At 37.1% G+C, this 15,773-nt stretch overlaps 1 protein-coding gene across 8 annotated transcripts in view; it reads right to left on the minus strand.

The window, feature by feature from the left end:
* The window catches only part of LOC120790469 (LIM domain containing preferred translocation partner in lipoma), a 179,126-nt gene that overhangs the window by 112,256 nt on the left and 51,097 nt on the right, over nt 1–15,773 (minus strand). For 5 of the 8 annotated variants that reach the window (XM_040128011.1, XM_040128008.1, XM_040128006.1 and 2 more), the window contains 2 exons: nt 14,990–15,189; nt 1,070–1,170 (listed from right to left, as the gene is read on the minus strand). In XM_040128011.1, the coding sequence (XP_039983945.1) occupies nt 1,070–1,170; nt 14,990–15,185 (297 nt within the window). In that variant the 5' untranslated portion in view covers nt 15,186–15,189. The remainder of the gene's footprint in view (nt 1–1,069; nt 1,171–14,989; nt 15,190–15,773) is intronic. The other 3 variants (XM_040128013.1, XM_040128012.1, XM_040128010.1) reach the window with 2 other exon arrangements.

Consider the following 15,773-nt stretch of genomic DNA (forward strand, 5'->3'; position numbering starts at 1 on the left):
TTGGCCATTAACCTGAGATGGACGTCGTATTCTAAAAGTGAGACTGGCAAGTCCATAGTAAAAACATAGCCATTGTAATTTGATTAAAAATGATCTGTGACTTCATAAAATGAAATATGGGAAAAAATTGTGTGTGTGGAAGTTTGGGAATCTAATGATTTGCTGAAAACTCGTGACCAATTTTTTTATACATTTCTATCATGCAGTGTAAATTTAGTTTTCACGGCTTATTTTATTTCTAACTGCTCGTGTGTCCTTGTGTATATGCTCAGCCAGTTCTAAATGTGTGAAGAGAAGCCTAACATTCCCTTGGTTAAACAAAACCAGGAAACTGAGAATTATAGCTCTCATTACACTGCACCTTTTGAAATAACTGTATAACTTGAGAGCGCCTCTAGTTTACATTAAGGTCAAAACACCATATGTACAGACGTATACAGCTATTTCCCAAGGATGCAGTCTTACACTGTCAATGTATACAGTTCATGTGGGAAGAGCAGTGAATTTACACGCATTGCATAACTTATTTAAATTATGTAACACTCTTTCTCCAAACTTACAAAGCAAGCATTCATTTAGGATAGTAAACTGGTTAGATCAAATGAGGGACTTGAGGATGGAGATTCTTTTCTTCCTGTTTACACTGAACAAAGGAATGTGAAGCACTTGAAGGATTTCACAGCAGAGGTCAAGTGCTGAGAGTGTCAGTCGGATCGCAGAAGCCAGATATCCTGGGAGGGCCAAATGCCTGTGGGTATTCTGACCAGCAAAGCAAAGAAAAGTGACAAGGCTCTGCCAATAGGTGTCAGCCTTCTATCCTTCCTGCATTAGACCTCTCGGAAATAAAGAGTGTGTTTGTGTGGGGGTCCTCAAGTTAGGATGCCGGGCTCCAGGCAGCATCTGGAGCTTGATGTTTCTGCAGTTGGCTGCAATTCAGATGGACAGACAGTTTTGCTGGACTCGGTACATGAACTCAGAGTAGAGCTCGGGGCTGTCTTTGCTTTCTCTACCGAATCTTAGAGAGTTACTGACACCCAAGAAAATTTAACACGATACCGGCCTCTCTCACCTGATAATCGTAAGAGTTCATCGGTGGTGGAGGGAAGGAACCAGGGGATGATTGGAAACCGGTTGACTCTTCGGCAGGTGGTGGAGGGGGAGGGTAGTCTGCTGGGATGGAGACACGCACACAGACACACACACACACACACACACAGACACACACACAGACACACACACACACACACACACACACACACACACACACACACACACACACACACACACACACACACACACACACCAAGAGAAACAAAAAACGGCTTATTAAATACTTCCCCTTTTTTCTACATTTAAACGGTCACAGTTCTGAAAGAACATATACCAGTGAATTTACACACAAAATTTCATGAATATAAGTTCTTCTTTTTTATCATTTTATTTGCATTTTCAATAACTAGTGCCACAGGTGCAGGAAGAAATTACCTAAAACATGCAAAACAGTGAAGAAAACAATTTTAAAACACACACTTTCAAAGAGGTAAGTATAAGTATACCAAACATACATAGTGTATGTAGACAGTGAACAATTCACATAATGCATTGCATGGTCACTGAAAGTAGATTTACACATTTACAAGGTTACTGAGGCTACTGTGTATACAGTAAATATATGAATGAATGTGGGCAACTGCATGCTGATGTGTGGAGAACAACGTCCTTAAAATAAAATAAATAAATAAATAAAGTTACCATAAAACTGAACCTTTGCCCATATAAACTTTAAAATGCAACTTTACTGTGTTTAAGTAATTTTTGTAGTAACAGTTGAATCATTTCACACTTGCATAATTCACTGAGGTGATTTTAGAAGGTCACCAGCCTTTGCAATGAGAGCTTATGTCTTCCTTTCATTAAAAAAAATGCACACCGCTCTATCAAGCACTGTAATATGGTTAAGTGTGAATTTTGCTAAGCATGCAATATAACGTGAAAAGGGGTTGTTCATGGTGATGAACACTTAAAGATTTATCACCAGATATTGCAGTTCCGCTCAGCTCTACTAAGCGTTTCAACACCTTTCAGCTCTATGTTTTGTTTTTCAGCCCTACAACTTCACTGTTCTGGTTCTAAATGCTCTCACCAGCATTGTTTTTGGCAGGCAGCTGTTTTCAGCATAAAAGCTCTACAGCCCCACTGAACACTTCCTGCCCGGCACCAAACAAAAGAAAGGCAAATTTAGCGACTAGTTGGAAAACATGGTGGAGCATTTAACTGCTAATCAGTCAGATATTTCCCTGCAACTCATCAGGTTCAGGAGGATTATTATGTCATGGGACAGCATTTAAGTAACTCAAACTCCGAATAATGAGTTAGTCATAGTTAATCAAATATTTCACTCTGACTAACAATTAAATATTTGAAATATTCAAAATTAAGTTATCCGTATTTTTTCATATGCAATACGGCTGCATTGCTCTAATTCATCCTAATATGCTTTTCAAAATCAGTGTGAACTGTAAAATCAAATCAGACATTTGAAAGAGCTTAAACAGTTATTACAAAAGAGAGAAAGAGAGTCAAAGAAAGGAATGGAGCTTCGTCGTCCCACGTCAATGGACTGACACACATAATTGCAGCAATTTGGTTAACTAAGAAGTACTAATCTGGAGTAAGCATGTGTTTTTTTTCACTGAGATTGGAAATGTAAATGTTGTGTTACAAACGTGTTAGACTAGGTGTTTGTTCTGCCAGAGGAGGAGAAACAAGCCAAATTTGTAGTTCTAAAGTCAGCGCTAATCCAAGGATTGCATCCAACCACATGTTTCAGACAGGATAAGGAGTTACGTGCCAAATTAAATTCTGATTTGGCTTCTCTCGGCACAGGACTTAAGACTGAATCATTTGACCATGTACTTCTAAGTACCAAACCAGACATGAGCTTTGCAAATTAAAGGCTTTTATGAGACGTAATGGGAATTTGTTCCAATGCTAAGACTTTGATGAGTCCTGTTCAGAAATTCCATTTGCTTTCCATGGCTTTTATCTGTTTTCATTAGAATCTAATTGATGTCATCAATGTAGTTTATCCAAGGCAGCTGACCAAATTAATTAAGCATGATTTTCAGTTGCCTTGACAAAACAGCCAAAAGAAAAAAAAAAGTGAAGACAGAGAGATAATGCAGCGTGGTTAAAATTGGACACATGTCTGCATCTTACAACATTGCAGAAATTGTGAGCATTGCATTAAACATTCCCTCTGGGTGCTTGAGGACCTCCATGTGAATTGTTTATAAAATAACCTTGTGACCTCCACTAAAACTCCAGAGTGTAACAGCTCCTCTAAACCTCTGGGAGAAGAAATAAAATATGCTGCTCGACAACAAGGCTCTGCCCTGGTCCTCCCTCCCCTCCTCTACAAGCACGGAACCTTTTTTTGCCAGAATACAAGTCACTTGTAACTTGTGGCTTACAGAGAATTAAAACATTAAGTTTCATGTACATTTCTCTCAAACATCAAAGATCTTTTGGATTTATCATTTCAGGAAACACAAGAGTTGTAAGTGTTTCAGAGATGCATGTTTTATTGAAAAGGTCTTAAGTTCTGTATATGGAACATTGGAAAGTAAGACTTGGAGCTGGAACAGGGGTCATCAAGCATCTTTGCTGAAAGGATCTTTCTGGTTATTTCCCCCCCAAGACATTATTTTCCTCATATCTGTCATCATGCCTGTCACTTATCTTTGAAATGTGTTAATAATGTAAAACACAATCACTAGTAGTGTTTGTAATCCCTCTAGTCCTTTCCAAACAAAATCATTTTCTCTCATAAGCGACTGCACTCAAACTTGAAGTTCTTCTTCTATGAAAGGAAATATGTTTCCTCTGAAAATACATTTATGGTGACCAGATGATCTTTAGCTGTGCATTTTAAATACCGTGTATGTTCAAATAATTGTGATTGGATTGGCTTCATCAACCAAAATGCGAAACCTGTCTCTACAATTCTGTGGGAACTCAAAACAACAAAGCCAAGTAGAAGTTACAACACACCCTTTCAACACTGTAACTCACAATGGAGATGTTAAAGCTACACCTTAAAAGGTTTAAAGGTGCGTTATGGAGGGTCTTTGTAAACAAACAAAAGTTACGTTTAAATGTAGTGTTTCTCCCCAGAACACTGCAAACAAACATTGTGTGCATGCTTGACATCAAACAAACATGTTGACAGCATTTCCTTCCTCATAAACCATTTGCAGACAGATTTTATTAATGTTTTAAATTCTGCATTGTTTACATTTATGTTTGCTAGGCTGCAGGCATCTTCTTCACTACCACTGTGGGCGAATGGCTACGCTTCTTTGAGCATTACCACCAGCAACTGTTGATCTACAAAATGTAGTAAAACCGTTGCGTGTTCACATTTAACATGTTGAAATCCCTACATCCAAAAGAGTGTTCTGACACATACAAATGCAACATCAATGAATGTATTACGCTGATTGAAGTACTGTAAAAATAATCTAAGCAGCCAGCACACATCAGGTTTGATGACAAGTGACCCTGTATGACTGCAGGAACTTTTCAGGGAACCTTTTTAGGAACTTGGTATTTTCACCTGCCTTCCCATGACCACAGAAACCTAGCACTTCCTTTGCATCCTGGACTCTGTTCATGCCCCCACAGGCCCACAGTAGTACATTTCAGTGGTACAAATACCATCAGGCGGGAGTTTATAGTACTGAATATCGCTGCCTGTAAACACAAGCCTGCAGATTGGTACAACATCATGTGTACAATATTCTTTCAGACTGTAAGCAAACACTGTTTGTAGCTAGTATCAATATTAGGCCTAGAGATGGGAATTTTGATTAGCATTAATGACATTTAAACAACAATTTCAGTATGTAGATGACTTACTGTATAGACTTGTGTAAAAAAGAGAGTTTCAATTTGGTTCCATATTAAAAATATAAAAATTAATAACCAGAACTTTCTAATTTTCAGTATTATAAAATGAGTGAATGTCAGAGAAAAAAAATCTACATAATAAAAAATGTATTTTTAAAAAAGAATACAATTTGCAGTGGACACACAGATACTTTGGACTGAACTGTGTTTTCCCCTTATTTTTCCACTTCTCTCTTTTTTGTTTGTTTGTTTTCTTAATGCCAGAAGATTTTTCTAAACTGTCCTCATTAAATGAGGATCTTCTTTTCACTCGACTACAGTGAAAAAGTGACATAACATCTGGGGGAAAATCTGTTTATTATTAAAATTGTGAAGATCTGTAGAAACTGAAAATGATTAATTTCATTCATAGGTTAGGCTCATAAGCTATTTCTGCCATTCTATTCTAAGCCATTTCTGTGCGTCTATTTTGCACCTTTTTCACCCTGTTTGATGGCAAACGGTACAAGTCACTATAAGAACCCTCACTATCTTCCCACTCTTAAACTCAGCTGACTGTGTTTATTGAAAAATACGACCAAGCCGGAAGTACCACCACCAGAAATCGAATCCCAGGTCTCTGCAGTGGCTTTTTCTAATAACTCAAAATCAACACTGGTTTTGAACGGTTAACTACTTTCTGTTCTGCATGGTGGCTTTGCTGTCGTGCTTTAAAGCAGTGTGAACTAGGAAGAGTGAGAACGGCTTCTGTGCTGTGAATGAAGCTGACTCCATTTGTGACAACAGGGAGTTGAAAGCTCCAAGTGATCACTAATGAGAGAAGCAGCAGGAACACGTACTTAATACGACAACTTCCCCTCTCTTTATTGAGCAATTACTTTTAAGGAGCTGCTTTGTGAAGAAGGAATCCTAATCAGTGATTAAAGTTATTTGAGAGGCCATAAGAGGTATAATTCGTTATCGGGAACCAGAGTATTGTTAAGGGGATAATAAAAGGGCGGAGATGGATCCAGCTGTGACACTGGGACTAATATCAAACTTTGTTTTTCAAGTAAGTGATATATTTATTAGAGCTTCAAGTACTGTATATGACAACTTTGAAAGTGTTATACTTGCATCTATATGTGTAAATATTTATTTTGTTGCAAAGTGATACAGAGAAGAGAAATATCAGTAGGGAATTATTTCTGCAAGAGGAAAAAAACTTTGCAGGTTGCAGATGAGTCTTTTTAAGTACTTCTGCTCTGTGGTAAGGATTAGTATACTGGGGGGAGGAAGATTGTACACTGAAGGTTGAGCATATGTTTACAGATTTACATACAGTATGTACAATATTATCAGAGTTACACGTGTGTAAGCGGCGGCCATCTGGCCTTTAAAGACTTAGGACAAAGCCTGGCACAGAATATAACTGCCTTTCGCATAATTCGTAAAACATTTCAGTGAAGGAACAGTTTGCAACAGAAAGAGCAGAAACTGAAGAGACCTCAAACACAGGAAGACTTTTGTCTTATCACTTAAAAAAAACCAAAAAAAAACCCACCATGTTTGCTTGCATATTTGGGTGGACAGATCATTAATTATCTCCCACAATCTACACTTGATTTATTGCAGAAAGCTTGACTTGCTGGTGTCTGTTAGCATTTACACAAGCTGCAATGAGCCAAAGTAAGGGCAGGGGACTGTGACAGTGTGGACCCACATGTGTCATGTGACAATCATCTACTGCAGAGTAGCACTGAACCCCTAAAATCTAAATTGTGCATCTTTTTATATTTGCACAAACCTGAAATAATCTGTATTAAAAACAAAAGAAAATCAGAGAAATTACATTACTTTATCCAGTAGCAAAAACCTATAATCACTTCCACACAAAATGAACAAAATGTTTTAAGTCCTGGGTATCAGTCCAAATGTTATATCCCCACATACTTATTCCAAATGTGCTGCGGCAGAGATTGAGAGCACATTGTTTTGATATGATTATGGGCCTGTTTTATTCCATCTTCCGCTGGAGAAGAGCAGCTGAGCCCTGCTCTTAATTAGCATGAAATGTACAGACTTCATTTGGTTTAGAGATGCAAGGGAGGGATTTGAGGTCTTTGGAGATGCACTTGTTTTAAGTGTAAAGGAGCAGACTGAAACTGGCTTCTGCTACTCTTAGGGAGAATTCCCATGGGAGGAGAAATTGAGCTCAGGAACAATAGACGGATTATGTTTTTGTATGAAAGCAAAGAAACAAATACTGTGAAAAGGGCGAATGGTTTTAAACCACAGCTGACCTTTTTATCTAAACATCTGAACCAATAAACGGGCTGAACAATTAGCACCTTAAACTGTCTTAGTGAAGTTTTGTGATGAGTGAATGCGTGATTCGTCAAAGGTGGAGCCGGGAGCTTTGCTGTCATTTCTTATAAACAAATGAGCGAGAGAGTAAATGAAGCCCGTCAAATGTCACAGCAGACAGTCATTGCTGTGTAAACTCAGCCAGTTTCATAACATGAAACCTTTCCAAGCAGCCTCTGCAACGCTGAGAATCTACCGTAAACTTAAAGCCTGTTACTCTGAGCCTGTTATTCTACACTCAGTGTCAAAGGCTATGTGAGCTAACGGGCTATACATTGACTTTTAACTTGCATCACATGGCTTTATGACCTATTAAAATGACACAACTTGTGAGGGGATTACCATGCTAACAAGTTCAGTTCCACAGTGTAAATATTAGAATGGCATTTAAGCATAATTACCATTTAATGGATACTTCATGTCATTTATTAGGTGTCTTAATCTCTTTAAACACTTTCATTGGCCTTGTTAACTGGGGCCAATGAGATGTTCTGAAACAGCTGAAAAGATCATAAATAGATATAAGAACTGTTGATTCAATAATGTGATTTAGTATAAATTACGTAATACACAAAGTATATTAGAGTTACACCAACAAATCAGCCAGGCCATATATCGGCCAACATAAGCTTATCACAGATATAAAGTATATTGGTAACAAGAAATGTCAGAAAAGAAATGCCAAGATCGTTTGTCCACCAAAGAGCAGAGATAAGTTCATTTTTCAACTGTAGAATGTCCGGCTCTCTAAATATGGTGGTCCTAACCCATTTTTGAGAAAAAACATTTAAAGGGATCTTCAAAGTCAACTGAAATTTGAACTGTCCTCACCCTTTGTGTAAGGAAATATAAACTATAATTCTATAGCTCCTGTGCATTTTTAAAAAAAATGTTTTTATTTTTTCAAGAGGAGTCAACCACTCTCCACCTATTTATGGAAATAGTGTCTGCGTTTCAAGGCTCTGGGTGTTCCCCATGGCAAAGGGAGATGTGCTGTCAACTTTTCTGGTGCGCTACTGTCTGGACCATGTCAGCCTACGAATGCTGATACCGTTAGCGATTTTTGCCGTCTGTCCTTTACAATTTTCGACATTTGGGAGCACCCATTGCACTGTTAAGTTGAAAGCTAGCAAGTTACTATAGGTGAGACTACTAGCTATACTAGCAGACTAGCTTGCTAACATTATCAAAGATTCCCACTAGACAGTGCTTTTCTGCCAAGTCATTGTTAATGGTCTCTCTTTCATGGGCGCAGTTGTGCCGAAACATTAAAAATGGGGAAGACCAACGGCTAACAGCATCAGTCTGCAGCTGGCTAACTGCCTGAAGAGATATTATGGCCTATTTAGTGCCTGCCCACAGAGGTACTGTACCAATCAAATTACACTATCAACATCATCAGCTGAAACAAAAAATTCAAAACTTAAATTTGTTCCCCTGGCAGTTACAATTTTATAAAATAAGTACACAAGTCAAAATTAACACTGAGCATATATATTCTGTTTCCTTGGCAAAAACTAATCTGGATTTCAGTTTGATTTATGTTTGCTTATGTTTGGGGTTTATGAAAAAAATGTATCAACATTGGATTGTTTTAAACTCAAATATCGATTTCAGTTTCAACTTTAAAGATTAAGTTATGCTATATAGTATAAGCATGACGATATAATTTATTATAAATTATGTATGACCATGTTTCTGAACATAATCAAGCATCTCTTCATGGCAAAACAGTCCATGCAATCTAGATTTCATGTGTGTAAATTCAGTTTTTGAGATCTTGCTCAGCATTCAGACTTCCCTTGATTATATAGACACCACTTTGAAAGGACGTACAGGATGTGAGGAAAATTGTTTTCATAACACTATTACCATCTTTTATAATAGCGAGATTTAGAGAAGTGAAATATGTCATTCAGGCAACGGATATCAGATTCAAAACTACCAGCTGACAAACTGTTATAAGCAAAAAAATATACACTGTAAAAAATATAGTGGGAAAAAAGAAACAACATATTTTATAACCATAAACTTTTGAGCAAAGATTTAAAAAAAAAAAATCACAAGGTTCATGTGTATAAACTTTACACACACTTCAGACAAAATACAATAAGTAGTTGAGGTATGTGTTTCCACAAAGATAAAAGTGGCCTTTGTATACGCTCAGAGCATGAGCCTGTGGTTTCTATGGGGACACTGACACACTCATTGGTGGATTTCCTGTAAATTCTCCTGGTGCCACCCATGAGGGACTCTGACATAACAACCGGTAGTCAGTTTGCCTCTGGCCAGTCAAGCAGGGAGGAATAAAAACAGCTTATGCACATGTTCAACACTTTTGAACTGCTCTGAGCAAACAATTAGCGCGCTTTCGGTAACTTAGTGTGAGAAGTTTTTATCAAAAACAGCACTTCTCAGATGTTTAACTTTCACTATGATTATCCCACTACAAATACCAACTGCGCTTGATAATTTGGAGCCAGACATTATGAGACCAAATAGCACGTTATTGTTACAAAATGATTTCAGTATTACTTTAGGTGGCTTTTTAAAGAAATCTGATTTGCATTACATAAACTCCTCGATTTTAGGCACTTAGTATCACAATATTCTTCAATATTCTGAATATTCTGAAGCTGCTAATGATGATTCATTGCAGTGTGACTCATTTTCCTAAGGTGCCTCAGACTCTCTGTTCACACCATGTGAATGTTTACATTCACTTCATACAGATAAAAAATTCCCTATATAATGCTTGACTAAGATCATTCTAAACAGACAATTGAAGCAGCTGTTTGAAATACTGTGCGTCGAAAACACAAGCAGTGAATCAAACAAAAATGCAACTCAAGACAAGATTGAGAGATCTCTCATTATAATGATTAGAATGTCATGTGCATGTCTTATATAAAACGCAATCTAAAATCAAAAGACATCAGTTTTGTGCAATCCAAACAGAGTCAACAAAAAACTGAATCTCCAGTCTGTTTCGGGATAATGACCTCTGTCCTTGACGTTTAACACTCCGTTCTCATGCATGGTTTAGATTGAAACAAAGAAGTCCCAGAGAAAACTGAGCAGACACCAACTAGTCATCACCGACATGTGCTGATCTATGCAGACAGCTGCACAGAGATCCAATAACAAGTGTGCAAAATATTTTAACCAGGATGCATGTCTAAAAAGGATGTCAAGGAAGACAGTCAGCCGTTATCATTAAGCATATGTGGTCTCTTTCTTACAAAATATAATGATTAAGTGTTTGGGGTTGCAAAAAAGGTCAGTTATTGCCCCAATGGATTTGTGCTTTGTACCATTTGTGTTATGTCCTACATCTGCCAATAACATGAAGGCTTTTTAAATTATTTTCAAAGCTTGACAGCAAACAGGAAATGACACGCTGTTGTCAATACTGCTGTAACAAAACTGAACCTAATACATTTCAGAAGGGCAGTTGTTATCGCAGGGATATTGCACTGGATTGCATTGCCATGCACAGTTATTCATGATATTCGTCCACCTCCAGTCTAGTATGTTGGAGAGGTGATCATGATTCTAATCACACAACCATTACACGCATGCCATTGTACTTTCAAAAATCCCTAAACCTTACAGAACAAAATCTTAGAGTTAAGTTCCGATCTTGCAGCATAGAACCTGCATAAAAGAAGTGGAGCACATGCTGCACTACATGGCAATAATTACATTTGACAAATCAATCATGACTGACCTTCCTACACTACATGTACCATATGCGATAAACTTAAACCCTAAAATCTGATCTGCTGTAAGGAATTTTGAGTTAAGGGTCACTGTCTGAGACTTATATGTCTTTCACTTCCTCCTGCTGGGGCTTTAATCAAGACAAGGGACAAGTGCCTAAAAAATCTGAGGCCAGACCTTGCTAACTGTGCACTGCCCCATCTGCACCAGTCTCTTTGTCAACGCAATAAACATGGCCTCAGACTGCTCATTCCAGCCCTCATACTGGCCTCTGCTAGACAAAAGGGATGGCGAGGCGCTGTGCCAAATTGACTTGTCCCTAATTTTTATGCTAATCCTCAGTTTTACATCAGGCGGTCCCCAAATTTGATATAAAAGATATTAAATAAATAAATGAAGAGAGACCCAGATAATCTGATCATAAAGACGTCTTATCCTTTGACAAGTGGAGATGTCTGCAGATGGCTTTACATATTTGCATGTTCAAAATGCTGACAAGCAATCATCACTGTCATCAACAAATGTTTAATGAAGACTAATGCTGTAGCAGCCCAAAAGACATAATATTTTATCACTTACATTTCAACAAAAGATGCTACATTCTAAAGGAAATTACATATAAACAATAAGATAATGTTATAATTAAACCCTGTACAACAGCTATTCAATACTGTTTCCTCCACATTTACCAAATCAATCAACAGTATAACTGACCCCAAGTGAATACTTACAAATAACAAACTATTAAACCTTACCCATCTTATTTAATAACTTTCACAGTGAACGTGAACAGTACAGGAGACACAGTAAAAAAAGTGGGATTAACAGTTTTTTTAGGGTCATGGAGGTCATGAGATATTAACAATGTAACTGATATTATTTAATTCATAAAAACTAAAACATTTAAAGTACAAACTTACAATGATTACATCATCTGAAAATGTACAGTATCCTCACACCTTTTATATTGTTTCATTAATCCTCTTAATACCTGCACAATGATTGATTGTGAAAAATAAGACAGTGGCAATTGGTCTGGATTAAATGTTATGTAGCAAAATTACATTTTGGAATTACAAGGCTTTAATGATGCCACAAATCCTCAACTGGGAATAAAATGTAGTTTTTTTTAATTTGCAAAGAATCAGTGAACATGGCCAGAGGTAAAGGTCAATACCGAGAGATCAATGGTTCATGAAACGCTAGAATTTGAGGTCCTGTTTTTGTACTAAAACTGTGCACACGGGTTCTATCTGAGTCTATCAAAACAAATATATCAAACAGGGCTTAAAATTTACATTTTCTTTGTAGGCTGAACTGAAATATTTACACCCAAAATCATGATCACAAGCACAGTTTAAAGTTATAATCCTTAGGAAGATGTGTTTGCAATCAGTTATACTTTACCAAGTAGTAGTTTTCTTCGTTAATGGTGGAATCCGTCATTCCTACCCTGAATTCCAATTGCCTGCCAATGCCTACCTACAGTGTAAGTTTGTTTAGCTGCACAGTAAACACAAATCTTAAGGATAATAACTGTAACGACCCCCTCTAGACATGTTTTAAGGGACTTAAAACTATTGTTTTGAATAATATTTTTTGTCTGATAAGGTCTTTCCACAAAAAAGTTCAATTACCTGGTTAAAAATTAAAAAAATTATTGCTACACTTTCTTCCGCAATGAAAAATCCTATTAATTTGAATACGGCTTCTAGTGTCAAACTCTGCACATACAAGGTCTAACCTCCAAGTGAAGTTACAATAAGCAAAAACATATTTTTGAGTGGAGTGGGACGCATTTCATTTAGTCAACTAAAAACTCAACAGTGGTGATGTTTTGTTTGTTTTCTCCTCAGTGTTGGGCAGAACTCAAAAAGCAGCCGTCTAAGAACAAATTTTACAAAACTAACATCTGGAGTACCAGACAGATCCACAACTCAAACCACAAACCCCCACAGACAGCAGTGTTTTTAGCCTGATACTGTGCTCACTGCTGGCTGAATTTCATAACCGTTTCCCCTGTTTTGGAAATCTGGGGCTCTCAGGGGGGTTTGAGGCTAGATGTTTAGATAATGTTCACATTACAACATATATAACAGATGGCGAGGTGAGTTGATATATGTGTGTACAACATTTTCTTTGTGTCATGTTCTACCCTTGTAACATCTTGGTCACTGAGGACTTCAGACAAATCAACTGTAGTCTGAAAAAAATAATTACCAAATTTTTTGAGAAAAAATGAAAATATTAATGGAGCTTCAGGAACGCTCACATAGTGCTGAAAACATTCTTTACACCACGTTATGGTATGGTACAGTCACTTTGAGCATATGCAAATTATGAGCATCAATGCTTTTAAAATGTCTGTAAGTAATACTGAGTAGGTGTCTTAACTTTTCAGTTCTTAGTGTTATTTCTTGCCAGTGACTCCAAAGTCACTTCCTGTGTTCTTCCTTCAAATTACAGCATTCTCTTTTTAGAATGGAAAGAAGTTTTTTTTAATTAATTTGCATATATCATTTTTGTGTTGCTTTGGGTCAAAAATCTTATGCATGTTTTTGAACACTAAAACATGATCATTAAACTTAAAAATAAAACACATGTTCTACTTCTTTACTACCTTTTAATTCAGAAAGTCTTTTCAAAGGAGTCATATCTGTCTCATGTAAAACTGACAGTTCTGCTCTGTGGAGCACAGCTTCTGCGTTTGCTCACTGTAACTCTACATTATTTCAAAGAATCTTTACCTGCAATTTAAATCTCAATGCCGGACTACAAACCTAATGCCATGGAACAAAGACTAACTAAATTAAACCTAACCCTCTATTAGTAAATGCATTTATTGCATATTAACATGTAGCACTAAAACCTTTAAAAAAAAAAACAAAAAAAAACAAACCATCAGCTCACGAGGGACTTAAAACAGCAGACAACACAAGGCTCCCTGAACCCACACACGACTGCAAACCACAGTACTTACACTGCATCTTTTGTTTGAAATTAGGCATGCACCAAGGCCTCTGTTACAATCAGCATCTAGAAATGTAATAACTTAAAATTGTCATGGGCAGCCCAGGGCTCAAGAGTTGCGTGTTTTCACTTGACTATATGGTCTTGAATATATGGAGCTCTTATACTGTATTGTCATTTTTATTTAATTCCGTATCAAATTTTTATTGATATTAAATGTGTAAACCATAGACCATAGCCTCTGACAAAATGCTCTCTAGCATCACTGATTATGTGTGTTGGTGTCTTTTTATGCTCCTACACTCCAGTTCTTTTTCAAAATATTTACTAATCCTCTCTGTTTTGTAGCTGATTTTGAAAGCTTTGAAGTCTGTTCACTGTCCAGATACTGTATACTGTAGGCCTGAGTAACATTTTTTTTATTCAAGGAGCTTTTTAGGAATGAAAAAATGTATTATACTACAACAATGGAAAACAATATTAAATAGATCTACTCTACCATCTATCAAATAATACGTGAACAAGCAGTTGTAATACTTAATAAAAAATACTCTATCTTATAACTGTTTTGTGTAAGAAAATTAACAAATGCTGGAAACTGGTTGAGCTGCGGTTTTAAAGGTGAACACAGAAAGACATTTAAATTTTCTGGTTTTGTGCTGTTTCTAGAAACAGTCACCTGTAGACAGTAGGTCTGCCCAAAGTCAGTACAATGTCCTTTGTACTCTAGTTCACTTGTTTTTACATGGAATTCTATGGAAGGATACTGAAATAAAAAATGTGGACTAGTGTTAAAAATTCAACACAAAATATATGAAAACGATTTACGATTGACTTTGAGATATAAATTACAATAAACAAACAAACTCTGCAAAGTCAAGAGAAACAAGTACTGTTCTGACCTAATATTGAGTTTGACTAGCTAGACTCACAGGTTAGTGTAGGCCAGTCGAATCCCATTTCCAGATAAAGTCTAAGTTGAGGTTCATTTGTAATTTGCTTGATATTGGTGATTTAGTGTTCTCTCCTGTGCTGTTACCTGCAGGGTCAGAGTGGGTGGGCTCTCCCATCTGTTTGTAAGGGTTGAACTTGGGCTTGGGTGCAACCACAGGGGCAAATTTCTTGGGTGCCTGCTGCTGGGAGATGGAGATGCTCGCACTACCCAAAGAAGGTGTAGTCTCCATCCTGGCAGCCACTTGTCCCGTCTGGTCGTTACTGTTCGCTGGGTTCCACATGGTTCTGATGTGGAAAGAAGAACATGATTAAAACTGAAGCTCTGACCAGTGAATTTATATCAGGCAACAAAGGTGATGCAGACTCTCTGAAAATCACAAAAGTATTTTAGACACAAAAATTAGCAAATGTCACTATAGATAACAAAACTTTAAGAACGACAAATGTATGTAATATTATTTTAAATTTAAAAAGGACTGGAATCAATGGCAGCAGAAAAACTACGATCTATTTCTTCAAGAACAGGAGCATCAGTGATCTCGCCAAGGAGGTAAAAGGCCTGGACAGAAGCCAAAAAGGCTCTCCTAAGCCAAACACAAACAATCCTAAATAAAATAATATAAATGTAATTATTTAAAGAATTCTACTGCACGTGAATTACATGTCCTATGTCCCATAAGAATGCATTCATTTTTGTTTACACAGTAGATGGAATGGTTACTGATGATTCATGGAGAAAGATTGAGGAGGCAGCGTGATCCAACCAGGAGGATGCTAACAGCATGCTTACACAGGAGACTTAGCGTGAGCAGCAAGTTTTAGCAATACTCAACATTTACAGTACAACATAACAATCACCGTAGTTATGA

The sequence above is a fragment of the Xiphias gladius genome, chromosome 6 (genome assembly GCF_016859285.1).
Source record: "Xiphias gladius isolate SHS-SW01 ecotype Sanya breed wild chromosome 6, ASM1685928v1, whole genome shotgun sequence".
Classification (NCBI taxonomy): domain Eukaryota; kingdom Metazoa; phylum Chordata; class Actinopteri; order Istiophoriformes; family Xiphiidae; genus Xiphias; species Xiphias gladius.